The 19,423-nt window shown below is 39.9% G+C and overlaps 2 protein-coding genes across 3 annotated transcripts in view; both read right to left on the bottom strand.

The window, feature by feature from the left end:
• Positions 1 to 574, bottom strand: part of LOC133635700 (gap junction beta-4 protein-like) — a 9,093-nt gene extending 8,519 nt beyond the window's left edge. The window contains exon 1 of one of the 2 annotated variants that reach the window (XM_062028946.1): positions 86 to 574. The gene's annotated coding sequence lies outside the window, so the exon portion shown is untranslated. The remainder of the gene's footprint in view (positions 1 to 85) is intronic. The other variant, XM_062028947.1, reaches the window with a different exon arrangement.
• A 10,997-nt stretch (positions 575 to 11,571) lies between these two features.
• LOC133635698 (gap junction beta-3 protein-like) lies at positions 11,572 to 18,689 on the bottom strand. The gene is made up of 3 exons (XM_062028945.1): positions 18,639 to 18,689; positions 14,725 to 15,162; positions 11,572 to 12,321 (listed from the first exon to the last, which is right to left on the bottom strand). Exons 2-3 carry the CDS (start codon positions 15,109 to 15,111, stop codon positions 11,875 to 11,877), a joined length of 834 nt encoding a protein of 277 aa, XP_061884929.1. The 5' UTR covers positions 15,112 to 15,162; positions 18,639 to 18,689; the 3' UTR covers positions 11,572 to 11,874.
• Positions 18,690 to 19,423: the final 734 nt, after the last annotated feature.

The following is a 19,423-nucleotide window of genomic DNA, read 5'->3' as shown; positions in this document are numbered from 1 at the left end:
CAAAAGATGTAAGCTTTCTGGAAACACGGAGGCAGTGGAAAAGACAGAGACAAGTATGACATAATGTGTAGAACAGGTACCTTACCTGGTATAAAAGCCTCCACACGAGTCCCTGACTGTGACTGTGTGCAGTTGGCGTAGGTCACAGGTGTATCATGGCTGTGGTGTGGGTGGAGCATCACCCAATACTGCGAGATACATTCCAATTGAACCAGTTTAGGAAATTTTCTCCATCGAGAAAATGAAACGAAATGATGAAAAAAATAGAGTACCGCTAAATACCAATGTCGATAAGAGTATCGTACCGATAACATCTTAACAAGACCTGGGCAAAATACGGCCCGCGGGCCACATGCGGCCCATTAAGATTGACGTTTTTAGACCTTTAACATCAAAACTGTCGCCACCATTAGAAAGTGCAGTGCTTTTTTTATTTTATTTTATTTTATTTTATTTGTTTTATTTTTATATTTATTGACATCCAGCATCAGACATTCCTATCCATTACATCATATTTACACGCATCATATATCTGTTGTCTGCCCTAAATGTCAAATTATTTTTTTGTTTATAGCCCAACGATGCCATCCTCCCCGACCCCCCAAAAGAAAGAAACGGCAAGAAAACAAAATAATAATATTTACAGATGAATCAATTAAATAAAGAAAAAGGAAATAATATTAATAATCTCTCTTTCAGAGATGTGTGAAAATGGAAAAAGATGGAAAAAAATAAATAAAAAAAATCTTGGGGTTCGTCACCAGCAGTTCTGACATTATTTTATTATTATTGTTATTTCCTATTAACTTATAACATGTCTGAACGGATACTACTACTATGACTATTACTACTACTACTACTACTATGTTTAGTACAATTTTGTGATGTAAAGTACAAAAAAGTATTTACACAATCAGCCTACAGTAATTTTAAATAACTTATCTTTGTATTGAAAGGATGAACATCTTTTATAGTCATATAATGCCAAAAATCTGAAGACAATGAACACAACCTCATTTTTCCAAACAATTGTTATTAATGCTATTGTTGTTTTTTAACCATTATTCAACCAAATTATTTTTTTATTGTTTTAAAATGTTATTCATTTTTTGCATTTTATTACATTATTTATTGAATTTACAAGCCCACAATCTGTTATTGTTTTGAAAGTGTATTATTGTTGTTGTAATATTTATATGATTTATTATTACACATTCGTTATTTAAATAACACAATTCGAAGCTTTCCCCGAGCATTTTGTGAGGGTTTCACTTCAGCCCTACCTTAACTCTGCGTTAACGTCTGTGTATGCTTGGACTGTGTCTAATGTGCTGTACATACCGAAAGTAAGTTGAGTACAATCACGTGATTTACTGGTAAATGTAGTGCACTTAAAGTAAGCCAAAGTGCAGGTTTCTCTTTCAAATAGCTTTTCATGTGTGGTTCCAAACTTCCCTCAACATAAATGTCAGGTTCAAACACTGAACTAACACAAGACAAGAAGAAGGAATCAGGCAGAGACAGAGTTCAATTTTTCTCATGTGGAGAGACGTATTGGGCTGTACACTCATACAGTTTCCCCCTACGCTCTAAGGTACAGTCCCACGTGCTCCTCTATTTATTCGGGCGGTCCCTAGTTCACATCACTGAGGCTGCTTCTGAAGGGAGGGGTAATGCAAGCAGCCCCTGTAGACCCAATACATGATTATTCAGAATGGAAATGTGCTGACACTCGTGATTTCGCCCTTTCTCTGTTTTGTCTGCGTTGAGGTACTCGATGTCCGTCCTTGGCTGTGAGCAGGCAGGGTCTGGAACCAAACAGCTGACACGATGCAACTCGCAAAGCAAGACCACAAGTTGTGCCTTTGCACAGATAGAAAAGTACAACTTCAGCACAATTGATAATAACTATAGCAACGGCCTTTAAGCATAAGAGTTGTGTGATAACTTATACATAATTATTCTAACAATAAAATACAACACATTTTTCTGCAAAGAGCTCAAAATATGTGACTGTGAGGATATATTACGAAAAAATAGGGGACCAACGGTAGAACCTTGCGGGACACCACGAGTAAACCATGAAATACAGTGTCCGTACAGTGTCATGCCTTTTTGGAAACTTTTCATCAGAATACTAAAAGCAAATTATTTAATGTAATTAATTTAATTCATTGTATGAATTGTACTAGTGTGGTCAACGACATAAAATAACAATTATGACACTGAACATGTATATATTTTTAATAACTATTGAAATTCAATGATTTGGTGCATTTGCAAACAGCTAAACAATAATCTGCTACCCAATAAAGTACAGCGAATATTCTCAACGAAATAAAATATATATAATTTTAGGGAGTTGAATTGTGGAATTGATTAAGCAAATAGGTCAAACTATATACTCGGTTTTTACGGTATACCGGTACTAGTATAGTATCACTGTACTAATGAATCAAAAACGGTACTATACTCTGTTTGAAAAGTAGCGGTTAGATATATATCTTTTTATAACAGGCATTACGGTGCGCCTTCACGTTGTGACATTGCTGGTTTTACGAGCAGAGGAGCATGTTCGGCAGCGCACACACACGGAGTATTTACAAGCAGACACAGTGTTTAGACAGAAGAGGGAGAATGGACGCATTTTGGTGTAAAAACTAAAGGTAAAGGTGAAGTTATAACACTGAAACACCCTCAGGAAGAGAAAACATGGTTAGCGAGTTAGCGTCTAATGTCCATCCACAATCGGCAGTGTTTTAGCTACTTCTAAATCACTAATCCTCGCCTCCATGGCGACATATAAAGTACGTTTCTTACAAGTATTATTATCACTGCAGGACGAGGAATAGCTAAACATGCTTCACTACACACCGTAGGAGGATACAATAGCTCACCGGCGTCACAATGTAAACAAATGCCATGGGTGGATCTACACCTGACATCCACTGTAATGATACCAAGTACAGGAGCGTATCTAGTCAATACTGCTATGATTACATCAATATTTTTTATCGTCACAAAATCTTTTTTCCTTTTTTTATTCATATTATATTAATAAACTCAGGAAATATGACCAATTTGAATATGACCAATCTATGATCCTGTAACTACTTGGTATCGAATAGATACCAAAAAGTGTGGTATCATCCAAAACTAATGTAAAGTATCAAAGAAGAGAAGAATAAGTGATTATTAAATTTTAACAGAAGTGTAGACAGAACACGTTAAAAGAGAAAATAAGCAGATATTAACAGTAAATGAACATGTAGATTTGTAATAGCTTTTTACAGCTTGTCCTTTATAATGTAGACAAAATAATAGAATGATAAATATCACAATATGATACTGCAGACTAATTAGGAGCCTTTGTTTGTTTACTTACTAAGAAAAGACAAGTTTTCTAGCATGTTCATTATTTTATTTAAGGACAAACTTGTTTTTTGATTGCAATAATAAACATATGTTTAATGTATCCTAAAAATGTTTGTGAAAATAAAGCCAATAATGTCATTTTTTGTGGTTTCCTTTATTTAGAAAAGTATCAGTTTCACTCAGTTTTTCAAGGACACATGCACAGCCAGCATGTGCAGCGTCAGTTGGCTTGATCCTTAAAAAAGGGCCACCTGTTTAACACCTTTTTTTTTTTCACATAATCTGACCTCACTAATTGAACTGAGCACTGCTCTTTTTTTGAACACGCCCCTTTCAGTAAATGATTCAGTTTCACAGAATCAGCAGCATGCACGTCATGCCTGTTGGGTCTGTTTACCTTCACTACTTCTAGAAACTTACTTGCAGTGCAGAAGTTGAAATTCTCCCAACTACATCCCTATTTCCCATTGTTGACTAATTTCACTTTTCTAAAGTTCCACATTACAAAATAATACAAGTGCGTAAGATTCCTGCTGATATTGTACCATATAAATATCGGTATTGGCCCATACTTAAGAACCCAATATCATTCAATCTACTTTCACGAGTCATCACTGAATTGCTGGATTTCAAGTTAAGAACGCTTCTCTGTTCGTCCCTCAAGCATCTGGCTATCCAGCGAGAACCTGGCATTTATCCTCTTACTTACCTTCCTTCTCTTCGTGAGCCTCAGGATGCTTGTCTATGCACGGTGCAATCGTGTGTGTGCAATGTATATCATTGGTTGATTGTTTTTATTTTGTTGTTGTTGTTTTACTTGTGTGGCTGTGTGTAGAAATAGCTGGTTGCATCAGCTCTGCTCTTTTAATGTCTTTAATGTCCTTTGTGTTCTTTGATGTTTCCCTTTTACACACGTGTTTATGTGTGCTATGGCTATGAGTTTGTTTTTTTCTTGGCCTCAGTCTGGACCCCCTCTCCAGGGGCCCAGGCTTAGACTTGTTTTTTTTCCCCCTTCCTCTAGAACAGTATCAGTCGGGGCATGAACTGTCTTCTCTTGCGAATTTCAAAACTCCTTCCATCAATCCAAAGAGCCTTTTGAATGAACTTTTGAGACATTCCGAAGGTTTTTTTTTACCATGATCTGATCTGAAAAATTTCTCCTGTCTGCAATTTAACATCAGCATAACCATTAGATACGTAATATTTGTAATATGTGCCAATATTACAGCAGACGTCAGTTAAAACAAGTTCTAAGGATCCACAAATCCTCGTGTGACGTCATAAGTCAACCGAAAAAGTAATTCAGTTATCCACGCTAAAATGAAATAGGCGCCCCCCAGTGTACGGGAGGCACAATTGCATATGGCCAATAGTCTTATTTAAGAGTGTGCATTGACACTTGACTCCACACGTAGATGTGAAAATACAAAAAAAACAAAACTATTTGACAAATCCGACTAATTTAGTGCATGGAAACGTAATGGCCTCAAAGTATAGCAAAACAAACAATACTGTGCTTGTAAATATGCTCATAAATAACAGTCATATATTACATTTGTGTTGCCAAACGACAGAAGAGTGTCTCTAAGCTGTGTTTTCTTAGAACTTATGGAAGAGTTAAAGGTTGACTTGCATTGAATAGAAAGTACTTTATTGATCCCTGGGGGAAATTCAGCACCACAGTTCGCTCACAATAAACAATAAACACTTAGGAATTTTTTACATGTGAATAATATAAATAGTCTATTATACAGCATTATTCACATGTGAATAATATAAATACAGTCTATTATACAGCATTATTCACATGTGAATAACATAAATACAGTCTATTATACAGCATTATTCACATGTGAATAATATAAATACAGTCTATTATACAGCATTATTCACATGTGAATAACATAAATACAGTCTATTATACAGCATTATTCACATGTGAATAATATAAATACAGTCTATTATACAGCATTATTCACATGTGAATAACATAAATACAGTCAATTATACAGCATTATCCACATGTGAATAACATAAATACAGTCTATTATACGGCATTATTCACATGTGAATACCATAAATACAGTCTATTATACAGCATCATTCACATGTGAATAACATAAATACAGTCTAGTATACAGCATTATTCACATGTGAATAATATAAATACAGTCTATTATACAGAATTATTCACATGTGAATAACATAAATACAGTCTATTATACAGCATTATTCACATGTGAATAATATAAATACAGTCTATTATACAGCATTATTCACATGTGAATAACATAAATACAGTCTATTATACAGCATTATTCACATGTGAATAACATAAATACAGTCTATTATATAGCATTATTCACATGTGAATAATATAAATACAGTCTATTATACAGCATTATTCACATGTGAATAATATAAATACAGTCTAGTATACAGCATTATTCACATGTGAATAACATAAATACAGTCTATTATACAGCATTATTCACATGTGAATAATATAAATATATTATACATTTACAGTACATGTACAGTCGAAAGGAACATATGCATTATACAGTCTGATGGCTGTCGGTATGAAGGACTTCCTGTGTCGTTCCGGCAATAAGTAATAATAATAATAATAAATAAGGCAACAAGAGAAGTATCACACGCTTCTCTTTTGTAAAGTAAATTTGTACAGCCGATATGGGCGTCTACGTCTACTATATGATTTGCCTGAGTAGCTGGAAAAGGACAACAAAAAAAAAAGTAATGAGCTGTAACAATAATTATAGAATAGGATGGAACATGATAGGATAGGATAGACTTAATTGTCCCCAACAAAAAAAAAAAAGTGGACATTTTGTGGTTAAGGTGCAGATTTTACATACAGAGAAAACAATTAAAAACTAAAAATGAGTAATAAAAAATAATAACACCACTATACATACAGTATATACATATCACACAATAAACAATTGCACTGTGTATAAATAATAAAACACTTATCTTAACACCCATTATGACAAAAAATTAGGACCTTTTGGCCATTTTCATTTTGTAAAAGTAGTTCTAAAAGGAACAAAGTTTAGAGACTCTTGGCATAAACTTACTGACATTTTAAAACCACTTCTTGTGAACACATAATGTTAACATGCACCTTACCTGAGTTTGAGCAAAGCCTTTGAAATGAGTCCAAGTTGCTGTTGTGCTGCATTTCAGAAACACTGCAGTAGGTGGAGCATCACTCGGAGGATCTCCAACCGGCATCCATCTTTTTGTACTCAACTTGTTTTGCACCATTTTTGTAGCATTCTATTTTTAAACGCAGACTGACACTTTAGCCTGGAACATGTTAAGCGTTCAAACGTGCTAAAGTAAACAAGCATTGACAAGTAACAATGACAAACAATGCTGTTTGGAAAGTAATCGCTTGGGTGTTATTATTATTTTCCATAGCATTGATTCTAGATATTTCTGTGTGAAAATATTTTTGTCAAGAACAGGAAAACAATAATGTATATAAGAAATTAGGGTTGTACGGTATACCGGTACTAGTATAGTATCGCGGTACTAATTCATCAAAAACAGTACTATACTCTGTTTGAAAAGTACTGGTTCCCCATTTTTTTGCACGTCGTGACATTGCTGTTTTTAGGAGCAGAGGAGCATGTTCGGCAGCGCACACTCACTGAGGATTTACAAGCAGACACAGTGTGTAGACAGAAAAGGGAGAATGGACGCATTTTGGTGTAAAAACTAAAGGTAAAGGTGAAGTTATAACACTGAAACACCCTCAGGAAGAGAAAACATGGTTAGCGAGTTAGCGTCTAATGTCCATCCGCAATCGGCAGTGTTTTAGCTACTTCTAAATCACTAATCCTCGCCTCCATGACGACAAATAAAGTAAGTTTCTTACAGGACGAGGAATAGCTGAACATGCTTCACTACACACCGTAGGAGGATACAAAAGCTCACTGACGTCACAATGTAAACAAATGCCAGGGGTGGATCTACACCTGACATCCACTGTAATGATACCAAGTACAGTAGCGTATCTAGTACTATGATTACATGGATATTTTAAAAAAAAAATCATTGTGTTTATAAAGTCAGTAAATACGTCCCTGGACACATGAGGACTTTGAATATGACCAATGTATGATCCTGTAACTACTTGGTATCGGATCGATACCTAAATGTGTGGTATCATCCAAAACTAATGTAAAGTATCAAACAACAGAAGAATAAACGATTATTACATTTTAACAGAAGTGTAGATAGAACATGTTAAAACAGAAAATAAGCAGATATTAACAGTAAAAGAACAAGTGGATTGATAATCCATTTTTACAGCTTGTCCTTAATAATGTGTACAAAATAATAGGTATATAAATGACACAATATGTTACTGCATACGTCAGCAGACTAAGTAGGAGTCTTTGTTTGTTTACTTACTACTAAAAGACAAGTAGTCTAGTATGTTCACTATTTTATTTGAGGACAAAATTGCAATAATAAACATATGTTTAATGTACCCTAAGATTTTATGTTAAAATAATGCAATTTTTTTGTGGTCCCCTTTATATTGAAATATAAATACATTTTGGTACCGGTACCGAATAGTTGAATGGATAACTGACAATAACGATGAAGAATAGAAGGTGCTGGGTGCTCATAAGCTGTTTAATCTCTGGACGGAGGTGGAATTTTAGTATGTTTTTGTGATGATCCGTTGCCCGCATCATGTTTGCTTAGTTTTCGATTCCCTCAGTTCCTGTTTCAGTACCCCTGGGTTTGTGTTTCTTTGTTGCCATGGGTGCTGATTATTTTCTCCTGCCTCTGATTAGTGTTCGGGATGCTCACCTGCTCCCGGGCACTAATCAGAGAGCTATTTATTCCTGCCTTTCGCCACACTCGGTATGGCTGTTTTATTTGCTTCTATGCAACAAGTTACGTTGGATGATTCCCTGCTTCCATGATTCTTGATTTCTACTTTTATGCTAAGGTTTCGCGCTAGCCAGTTCCTTTGCTCCCCGTGCGATCGGCACGCGTCTTTTTTTGTTTGTATCTTGTAGTTTTGTATTTTTGCATGTTTCCTGGACAATAAATCATTGTCTTACCTGCACATTGCCTCCGGAGTTCCTGCTGCATCTTGGGAGAACGACCTGTGCAGTAAAATGCGACCCAAGCGTGACAGTTTTGTACATATACAGTATATATATATATATATATATATATATATATATATATATATATATATATATATATATATATATATATATATATATATATATATATATATATATATATACTCATATTTAAAAACTAAATAAATAATATAATAATACAAGCTGTTGATATGGTGTAGTTTTAAAATAGCATGTGTAAGCTAGCCACAATAGAAACAACAATCCTTAGCAGTGATGTGCTAGCGAGCAACTATTAAAAAACACAGCACTAAATTCGGCGATAATGTTCTCCGAACACCACTAAAACATTACACACACTTAGTAATGCCCACCAATACCATAGGACGCACCGAATTATAAGGCGCACTGCCGATGAACGGTCTATTTTCTTTTTTCATATATAAGGCGCACCGGATTATAAGGCGCATTAAAGGCCTACTGAAAGCCACTACTACCGACCACGCAGTCTGATAGTTTATATATCAATGATGATATCTTAACATTGCAACACATGCCAATACGGCCGGGTTAACTTATAACGTGCAATTTTAAAATTCCCGCAAAATATTCTGTTGAAAACGTCTCGGTATGATGACGTTTGCGCGTGACGTCACGGATTGTAGCGGACATATTGGGACAGCATTGTGGCCAGCTATTAAGTCGTCTGTTTTCATCGCAAAATTCCACAGTATTCTGGACATCTGTGTTGGTGAATCTTTTGCAATTTGTTTAATGAACAATGAAGACAGCAAAGAAGAAAGCTGTAGGTGGGAAGCGGTGTATTAGCGGCCGGCTGCAGCAACACAACCAGGAGGACTTTGAGTTGGATAGCAGACGCGCTACCGTGAGTACAGCTTTGGCTTCCAAACATTTGATCGCCTGCCCGTACATGCGTGCCGCTATGTGCATGTCACGTACGTAACTTTGAGGAAATATATGTGCTGTATGAACTTTGCAGAGGTGAACGGTACTTTGGGCTGTGGGATTGAGTGTGTTGTGCGGGTGTTTGAGTTGTATTGGTGGGTTATATGGACGGGAGGGGGGAGGTGTTTGTTATGCGGATTAATTTGTGGCATATTAAATATAAGCCTGGTTGTGTTGTGGCTAATAGAGTATATATATGTCTTGTGTTTATTTACTGTTTTAGTCATTCCCAGCTGAATGTCAGGTCCCGCCCGCCTCTCATGGCATCTTCCCTATCTGAATCACTTCCACTGCCCTCTAATCCTTCACTCTCACTTTCCTCATCCACAAATCTTTCATCCTCGCTCAAATGAATGGGGTAATCGTCGCTTTCTCGGTCCGAATCGCTCTCGCTGCTGCTGGCCATGATTGTAAACAATGTGCAGATGTGAGGAGCTCCACAACCTGTGACGTCACGCTACTTCCTGTACAGGCGAGGCTTTTTTTTATCAGCGACCAAAAGTTGCGAACTTTATCGTGGATGTTCTCTACTAAAGCCTTTCAGCAAAAATATGGCAATATCGCGAAATGATCAAGTATGACACATAGAATGGACCTGCTATCCCCGTTTAAATAAGAAAATTTCATTTTAGTAGGCCTTTAAAGCAGTCATATTAATATAATTGTTTCTAAATGTAAAAGACTTCCTTGTGGTCTACATAACATGTGATGGTGGTTCTTTGCTCAAAATGTTGCATAGATGATGTTTTACACATCATCTTCAAGTCGCTTTCTGACAGTCGCTTCAGGATGCGGCGTTTTGTGGGCGGGTCTTATTTACGTGGCTCACCTTCGACAGCGTCTTCTCCCCGTCATCTTTGTCGTAGCGGTGTGGTGTGCAAGGTCGGGAGTGGAAGAAGTGTCAAAAGATGGCGCTAACTGTTTTAATGACATTCAGACTTTACTTCAATCAATAACGGAGCAGCATCTCCTCATACGTGGCTCACTAGTGCAACAAAAACGCCCGAAATGTGTCCCGTGAAAAACCGTCCGACCGGAACTCTGTAATAACTAAAGTTCCTTGGGTGAATAATGTGAACTCACTACACCGGTATGTTTTAGTGCTTTCATGGCGAGTTTACTGACGGATATAAGTAAGAACTTTACACTACTTTATATTAGAAATGGCAACAGTGGAGGATGAATGTCACATAACAAGAAGATAGAGAAAAAGAAGCTTATCCACTACGGTGTCAGCACAGACTACAAAGGCGGATGCGCGCAATTTTTCAGGACTTATGCAGAGCCCTAATACAGATCAGCAGGTACCAGAAGGTAAGAAAAGTTGCTTTTGCATAATACTGTGAAACAAAACGCCAGATAAGGTCTTACCTTATACACACAGCATAATAATACTCCTATGTTGAAGCACAGTACAATCCATCAAGCGGTGTGGCTTCAAAGCTTACCAAAGTCCTACTAAAACATGTTGATAGATTTTTCAGCAGCGTGTGTAACGTTCTGTATTTTTAATGGAACATATAAAATGCTGGTGTTCTTTACTTGAGTCATATTGCAGTCTACACCTATCTCTTATGTTTGACTGCCATCTATTGGTCACACTTATCATTACACCATGTACCAAATAAAATAGCTTCGAGTTCGGTAAGCAAAAACAGAAGTATTAGGCGCTCCGGGTTATAAGGCGCACTGTCGAGTTTTGAGGAAAAAAAAGATTTTAAGTGTGCCTTGTAGTCCGGAAAATACTGTAGTTTAAATGTGCGATGTGCTATCGTCACAACACTCACGTCGTCACCGATTGAACGCGGCAGAGAGAAAACAAGTTAGCCCAAGTAACACCAGGAAGTGACGCGGCCAAACAAAGTGCTTCAAAACAAAGGCCTCTGCAAAATGGACACAAACATTCTTAACTTTCTTGCCAATACGTTCAACTCTTCCTTATAGATAGATAGATAGATAGATAGATAGATGGATACATAGATAGATAGATAGATAGATAGATAGATAGATAGATAGATAGATAGATAGATGGATGGATAGATGGATGGATAGATGGATGGATGGATGGATGGATGGATGGATGGATGGATGGATGGATGGATGGATGGATAGTACGTTATTGATTCCTTCAGGAGAGTTCCCTCAGGAAAATAAAAATTCCAGCAGCAGTGTACAAAACTGAGATCGAATTTAAAAAGTAAATAATGGCGGTATAAATGGAAACAAAATAGAAAAATATTACAATAGAATAAAAATTATTGAAATATACACCAAAATACATCCTCAAACATTTAAGTTTTTTGTCGTTTTCACCAAAATGCGAAAAGTCACTCAACCTATTTACCAAAGTCCTCCCTGAATGGATGAGTATGTCCTCAGTCAGTCTTATATCTCCTCAAGTGTGCTTTACTTTGCTAGTTCTACTTTGAGAATCGTTTTTTTGCTGTGGCTGCCCTTCCTTTGCCACCACGTTGTTGAGGTTGTTGATGGAGACGGTGGGATCCACCCTGTTGGACCACAACTCCGTCAGCGACACCATCTCCTGCTCGCCGGCAAACTCCCGACTCCTCCTCCTGTTCCTCCTCACCCGCCATTTCAGGATGCGCTGGCAGATGAGGTACGTCAGCTCGCAGACGCAGATGAGGATGCAGACCAGGGATGAGACCACCATGAAGAGGGTGAAGATTCTCTTCTCCGTGGGCTTGGAAATATAGCAGTCCACCGTGTTGGGGCAAGGATCCAGGGAGCACTTGGACAGTCGGGGCATGTCGAAGCCCTTGTAAAAGTAATGGAGGAGGTAGACGAAGCCGGTGTCGAACACGATCTTGAAAACCAGGCTTACCTAATTGAACACAAGTCATAGTTTACCATTCAGGGTCCAATATTATACGACAGACACTTTTTGTTGGTTTCATTAGTAACATGCGTCCGTAGAATCTGTTTACTTGTGAGAAAAATCTATCACATCTGTCAGAATAATTATATCTAAAAACTTTGTGTTTCAATGAGTTCCCGGTGAGCAGACAAAAGCTGTTTTTGATCTTACCAATCAAAAGGCTTGTAAAACTCCACTGTGTCGGATGGGAAGCGACATGAAGGTGTCGGTTTCTTTGATGTATTGTAATCCACAGAAAGATTTTGTCTTGACCCGAGATCTACAAAGCGGAGAGGAAGCAGGACCTGATCCCCCTCCAGGCACCTTTTCTTTGAACTGTTTTGTAACCAAAGGCTGTTTACGACCCCCCTTCCTTTAGAAACAGCTGTTGCCATGTAATCAGGGAAAGTCCAAATACAAGAGGAGGCGTACAATCTTTCGTCAGAGCGTGGTGGGAGACTGCACAAAGAGTACAGCCCAGACGTTTCCCCTCAATGAGCCAAATTGAATTCTGTCTCTGTTTAATTCCTTGCTTCTTTGTCTGTTTAATAGATGTCATCAGTGTTTGAACCTGACAATATCCCTCAGTTGTTGGTGTCCTTTCAAGTAGAGGTGGGCGGATTAACACTTTGAATTGTACAGTGAAAAAAAATGGCAGCCAAGTTGCCAGTTTTTACAGTGACTTCCAGGCTTATGCACACACACACGCACCCGTGGACTACTACTATACAGTTAAAGTTAAAGTACCAATGACTGTCACACACACACACTAGGTGTGGCAAAATTATTCTCTGCATTTGACCCATCAGCCTTGATCACCCCCTGGGAGGTGAGGGGAGCAGTGAGCAGCGAATCATTTTTGGTGATTTAACCCCCAATTCCAACCCTTCATGCTGAGTGCCAAGAAGGGAGGTAATGGCTCCCATTTTTATAGTCTTTGGTATGACTCGGCCGGGGTTTGAACTCACAACCTACCGATCTCAGGGCGGACACTCTAACCACTAGGCCACCGAGTACTACTATACAGAAGACGTGTTGGTGGGATTGAGGAGGTCTTCGAAGTATTCCCTCCACCGATCCACAACATCCGCAGTCGAGGTCAGCAGAACACCATCCCCACCATACACGGTGTTGACAGTGGACCGCTTCCCTTTCCTGAGGTGGCGGATGGTGGTCCAGAATCGCTTCGAAGCCGTCCGGAGGTCGTTTTCCATGGCTTCCCCGAACTCCTCTCATATCCGAGTTTTTGCCTCCGCGACCGCTGAAGCCGCACACCGCTTGGCCTGTTGGTACCTGTCCGCTGCCTCAGGAGTCCCATGAGCCAAAAGAACCCGATAGGACTCCTTCTTCAGCTTGACGGCATCCCTCACCGCTGGTGGACACCAGCAGGTTCTAGGATTACCGCCACGACAGGCACCAACTACCTTGCGGCCACAGCTCCAATCAGCCGCCTCGACAATAGATGTACGGAACATGGTCCACTCGGACTCAATGTCCAGCACCTCCCTCGAGACATGTTCAAAGTTCTTCCGGAGGTGGGAATTGAAACTCTCTCGGACAGGAGACTCTGCCAGACGTTCCCAGCAAACCCTCACAATGTGTTTGGGCCTGCCAGGTCTGTCCGGCATCCTCCCCCACCATCGCAGCCAACTCATCACAAGGTGGTGATCGGTAGAAAGCTCCGCCCCTCTCTTCACCTGAGTGTCCAAAACATGAGGCCGCAAATCCGATGACACAACTACGAGAGAACTGGTTCCAGAGCCCTTGCTGTGCGTCGAAGTAAGTCCAACTATATCCAGCCGGAACTTCTCCACCTCGCGCACTAGCTCAGGCTCCTTCCCCCCCAGCGAAATGACGTTCCACGTCCAAAGAGCTAGCTTATGTAGCCGAGGATCGGACCGCCAAGTGCACTGCCTTCGGCTGCCACCCAGCTCACATCGCACCCGACCTTTAAGGCCCCTCCCAAGAGTGGTGATACCATTGGAGGGGGACCCACGTTGCCTCTTCGGGTTGTGCCCGGCCGGGCCCCATGGGGACAAGACCGGCCACCAGGCGCTCGCCATTGTGCCCCAACTCCAGGCCTCGCTCCAGAGGGGGGCCCCAGTGACCCGCGTCCGGGCGAGGGAAATCTGAGTGTCTGTTGTTGATTGGCAACACTAAATGGTCCCTCGTGTGTGACTGTGAATGTTGTCTATCTGTGTTGGCCCTGTGATGAGGTGGCGACTTGTCCAGGGTGTACCCTGCCTTCAGCCTGAATGCAGCTGAGATAGGCTCCAGCACCCCCCGTCACCCCGAAAGGGACAAGTGGTAGAAAATGGATGGATAGATGGACATGTATAAAACAATGTAAACATCATCAGCCATGCTTACCAAGTAGGTCCACCACAGACCTCCGCGTTTCTTCCCAGGGTTGGCGTAGTTCTTCCCCTTGTGCGATTGGGTGTAGGTCTTGTTCTTCTTCTCCCGGTATTTGACGTGGGCCGTCACCAACAGGGAGGGGCAGGTGACGAAGATGAGCTGCAGGGCCCACAGGCGGATGTGGGAGACGGGGAAGATGTCGTCGTAGCAGACGTTGTTGCAGCCCACCTGGGCCGTGTTGCACGTGAAGCCCCGGCCCTCGTCACCCCACACTTGCTGCGCCGCCACCACGAACACCAGCCACCGGAAGACGAAGACCATGGAGAGCCAGACGCGGCCGAAGGCTGTGGAATACTGGCTGACCCCGCTGAGGAGGACCTGCAGTGCCGTCCAGTTCATAGCCGCTGCCTGGCGGGGGTGGAGGAAGTTCTCAAAACGGTCGCCCCGAGTCTACAAAGGAAGTGGAAAGTGAGCGACGGCTTTTTGGGGGGAAAACATGACTTTTTAATCACCAAACCACAATAATGACTTTGTTTTGCATTTTTTCAAATCATTTATTTAACGTCTTCAACGTTTTCCGAGCCAAAGACCAGCTGGCGGACTGCCATGAATTGATTAACGTGGACCCCGACTTAAACAAGTTGAAAAACTTATTGAGGTGTTACCATTTAGTGGTCAATTGTACGGAATATGTACTGTACTTTGCAATCTACTAATACAAGTTTCAATCAATCAATCAAAAAAGCTGGCAACTAGCATAGCTTTAATAGCTAGCTGCCAACTTGTGCACTAATTGCTAGATGACATCTAGCAAGTTGATTGCTAGCTGGCAACTAGCTTAGCTTCAATGGCTAGATAGCTGACCAGCTAAAGACCAGCTAGCTGATTGACCAGCTAAAAACCAGCTAGCCAGGTAGCTAGCTGACCAGCTAAAGGCCAACTAGCATAGCTTTAATAGCTAGCTGCCAACTTGTGCACTAACTGAATAGCTAGCTGCCAACTTGTGCACTAATTGAATAGCTAGTTGCCAACTTGTGCACTAATTGCTAGATGACAACTAGCAAGTTGATTGCTAGCTGGCAACTAGCATAGCTTCAATGGCTAGATAGATGACCAGCTAAAGACCAGCTAGCTGATTGACCAGCTAAAAACCAGCTAGCCAGGTAGCTAGCTGACCAGCTAAAGGTCAACTAGCATAGCTTTAATAGCTAGCTGCCAACTTGTGCACTAACTGAATAGCTAGCTGCCAACTTGTGCACTAATTGAATAGCTAGCTGCCAACTTGTGCACTAATTGCTAGATGACAACTAGCAAGTTGATTGCTAGCTGGCAACTAGCATAGCTTCAATGGCTAGATAGATGACCAGCTAAAGACCAGCTAGCTGATTGACCAGCTAAATACCAGCTAAACAGCTAGCAGTCAGCTAGCTAAAGAACAGCTAGCTAAAGACCAGCTAACCTGTTAGCTAGCTGACCAGCTAAAGACCAGCTAGCCAGCTAGTTAGCTGACCAGCTAAAGACCAGCTAACCAGCTAGCAATAGGCTAGCAAAACACCAGCTAAACTGCTAGCAAGCTAGCTAGCTGATCAACTAAAGACCAGCTAGCTGACTGGCCAGCTAAAGACCAGCTAACCAGCTAGCCAACTGGCTGACCAACTAAAGACCAGGTAGCTGATTGCTAGCTGCCAACTTGTGCACTAATTGCGAGATGATAACTAGCAAGTTGATTGCTAGCTGGCAACTAGCTAAGCTTTAATGGGTAGATGGCTGACCAGCTAAAGACCAGCTAGTTGATTGACCAGCTAAAGACCAGCTAACAGCTAGCTAAAGACCAGCTAGCTGGCAACTAGCATAGCTTTAACAGCTACCCTCCAACTTGTGCACTAATTGCTAGATAACAACTAGCTGGCAACTAGTGCATTTATTGCTTAGTGGCAGATAACAAAGTGCTAATAGCTAGCTACCAACTTTTGCACTAATCACTAGCTGACAACTGGCAAGCTGATTGTGAGCTGGCAACTAGCCTAGCTTTCAAAGCTCGCTGCCAACTCGTGCACTAATCGCTGGTTGAAAACTAGCAAGCTGATTGCTAACTGGCAACTAGCACAGCTTTATTTGCTAGCTGCCAACTCGTGCACTAATCGCTGGTTGAAAACTAGCAAGCTGATTGCTAACTGGCAACTAGCACAGCTTTATTTGCTAGCTGCCAACTTGTGCACTGATTGCTAGCTGGCAACTAGCATAGCTTTAATAGCTAGCTGGCAACTAGTGCATTTATTGCTTATTGGCAAATAGCAAAGCGCTAATAGTTTGCTACCAACCTGTGCAATAATTGCTAGCTGACAGCTAGCATAGTGGTAATAGCTACCTGGAGACTGGAACCCTAATTGTTAGCTGGCAGCTTGCAAATCACTCGCTATCTTAAACGCTAACATGAATATAATAATATCACGATTTGTTCATCAGTATAAACCTGCACGATACAGGATTATCTTATTTTTATTTTATTTTTGTAATAAAAAAATAAAGTTTTTATCATTAATGGAACAAACAACAAAACAATTCTATCATGTTTTTTTGCAAAAAAAAAACAGGATTTGGAAGATTTTAAACTTCATTAAAAAAAGACGGTTTTCATGACAACAAGAACAACTTTTTGGGATAAAAAAATCAAACTCAAGTTTTTATCACTCATGGAGCGAAAAACAACAAAAAAAGCCACATTATTTAATTTTTTCAGATTAAAAGAATACATTACATTTGGAGATACAGTATATACTTTTTTTTAGGAAAAAAAATACATCTATTATTTTGTCAAATTGGAATAATTTCCCTTTTTTTTTTTTAAATAGCTGACAATGTTCATGTTTATCATTTCAAACCTGCAAGATAAACAACATTTATAAACAAGTGAACAATCCGTCACTTTTTCCCAGATCAATGTGAAAACCTTAGTTAACTTTCAATGTTTTACTCTAAAAAAAAAACAGAATTTTGAGGATTTAAAATGTTATTTAAAAAAAATTACAACAATAATGATTTATCTTCTTTATTTTTTAATAAAAACAAAGTTTTTATCATTAAAGGAACAAACAACCAAACAACGATATCATGATTTCTCACATCAAAATAAAAACCGAACTCATGGGTGAACCACAAAAAAAGCCTCCACTATTTAAAAAATACATTTCATTTGGAGATATATATATATTTTTTAGGCAAATAAAACCCTCTTGCAACAATCAATTATATAGCGTTTGTCAAATTGGAATAATTTCCCTTTTTTTTTTAAATAACTGACAACCAAATTATTTTCATTCCCTCCCACTGACAATGTTCATGTTTATCATTTTAAACCTGCAAGATAAAATGATAAACAACATTTATAAACAAGTGAACAATCCGTCATTGTTTTTTCAGATCAATGTGAAAACCTTAGTAAACTTTCAATGTTTTACTTAAAAACAAAACAAAACTGAAATTAGAGGATTTTAAATTTAAATTAAAAAAAATTACAAAAATAATGATTTATCTTTTTTTTTTAGATTAAAAAATAAAGTTTTTATCATTAAAGGAACAAACAACAAAACAATGATATCATGGTTTCTCACATCAAAATAAAAACCCAACTACACTTTCAGGTTTGTACATTTTTTTTGCAATAAAAACAGGGGATTTTACACTTTATTTAAAAAAAGACAACTTTTTGGGATGGAAAAAATCCAACTGGTTGGAGAGAAAAACATAAAAAGCCTCCATTAATTTTTTTCAGATTTAAAAACTACATTACATTGGGAGATATATGCTTTTTTTAGGCAAATAAAACCCTCTTGCAAGAATCTATTATATAGCTTTTGTCATTTTTTCCCTCTTTAGCTGACAAGTCCATATTGGAAGTATTTGATCCCTGCATGAAGTCAACATACCTTTTAGGTGGGAAAAGCCTTGAAAAGGAGTCGCTCCTTCAGGGACCGACTCGACTTGTGATCATGGCTCACCATTAAGGAACAAAAGGCGAAACATCGCCCAACACTGGTATGCACATTCCAATTAAACTTGTTTGGGGAACTGTCACAGCACACACAACGAAACCAAATGATTGAAAAAAAACAAAACAACCTTTAATTCCATCAATCCATCTTCTTCCGCTTATCCGAGGTCGGGTCGCGGGGGCAGCAGCCTAAGCAGGGAAACCCAGACTTCCCTCTCCCCAGCCACTTCGTCCAGCTCTTCCCAGGGGATCCCGAGGCGTTCCCAGGCCAGCCGGGAGACATAGTCTTCCCAACGTGTCCTGGGTCTTCTCCGTGGCCTCCTACCGGTCGGACGTGCCCTAAACACCTCCCTAGGGAGGCGTTCGGGTGGCATCCTGACCAGATGCCCGAACCACCTCATCTGGCTCCTCTCCATGTGGAGGAGCAGCGGCTTTACTTTGAGCTCCCCCGGATGGCAGAGCTTCTCACCCTATCTCTAAGGGAGAGACCCGCCACCCGGCGGAGGAAACTCATTTGGGCCGCTTGTACCCGTGATCTTGTCCTTTCGGTCATAACCCAAAGCTCATGACCATAGGTGAGGATGGGAACGTAGATCGACCGCTAAATGGAGAGCTTTGCCTTCCGGCTCAGCTCCTTCTTCACCACAACGGATCGATACAGCGTCCGCATTACTGAAGACGCCGCACCGATCTCACCATCCACTCTTCCCCCACTCGTGA

Source organism: Entelurus aequoreus, linkage group LG20 (assembly GCF_033978785.1).
Source record: "Entelurus aequoreus isolate RoL-2023_Sb linkage group LG20, RoL_Eaeq_v1.1, whole genome shotgun sequence".
Classification (NCBI taxonomy): domain Eukaryota; kingdom Metazoa; phylum Chordata; class Actinopteri; order Syngnathiformes; family Syngnathidae; genus Entelurus; species Entelurus aequoreus.
Note: the sequence above shows the minus strand (reverse complement) of the source record. Positions and strands in the feature narration are given on the sequence as shown.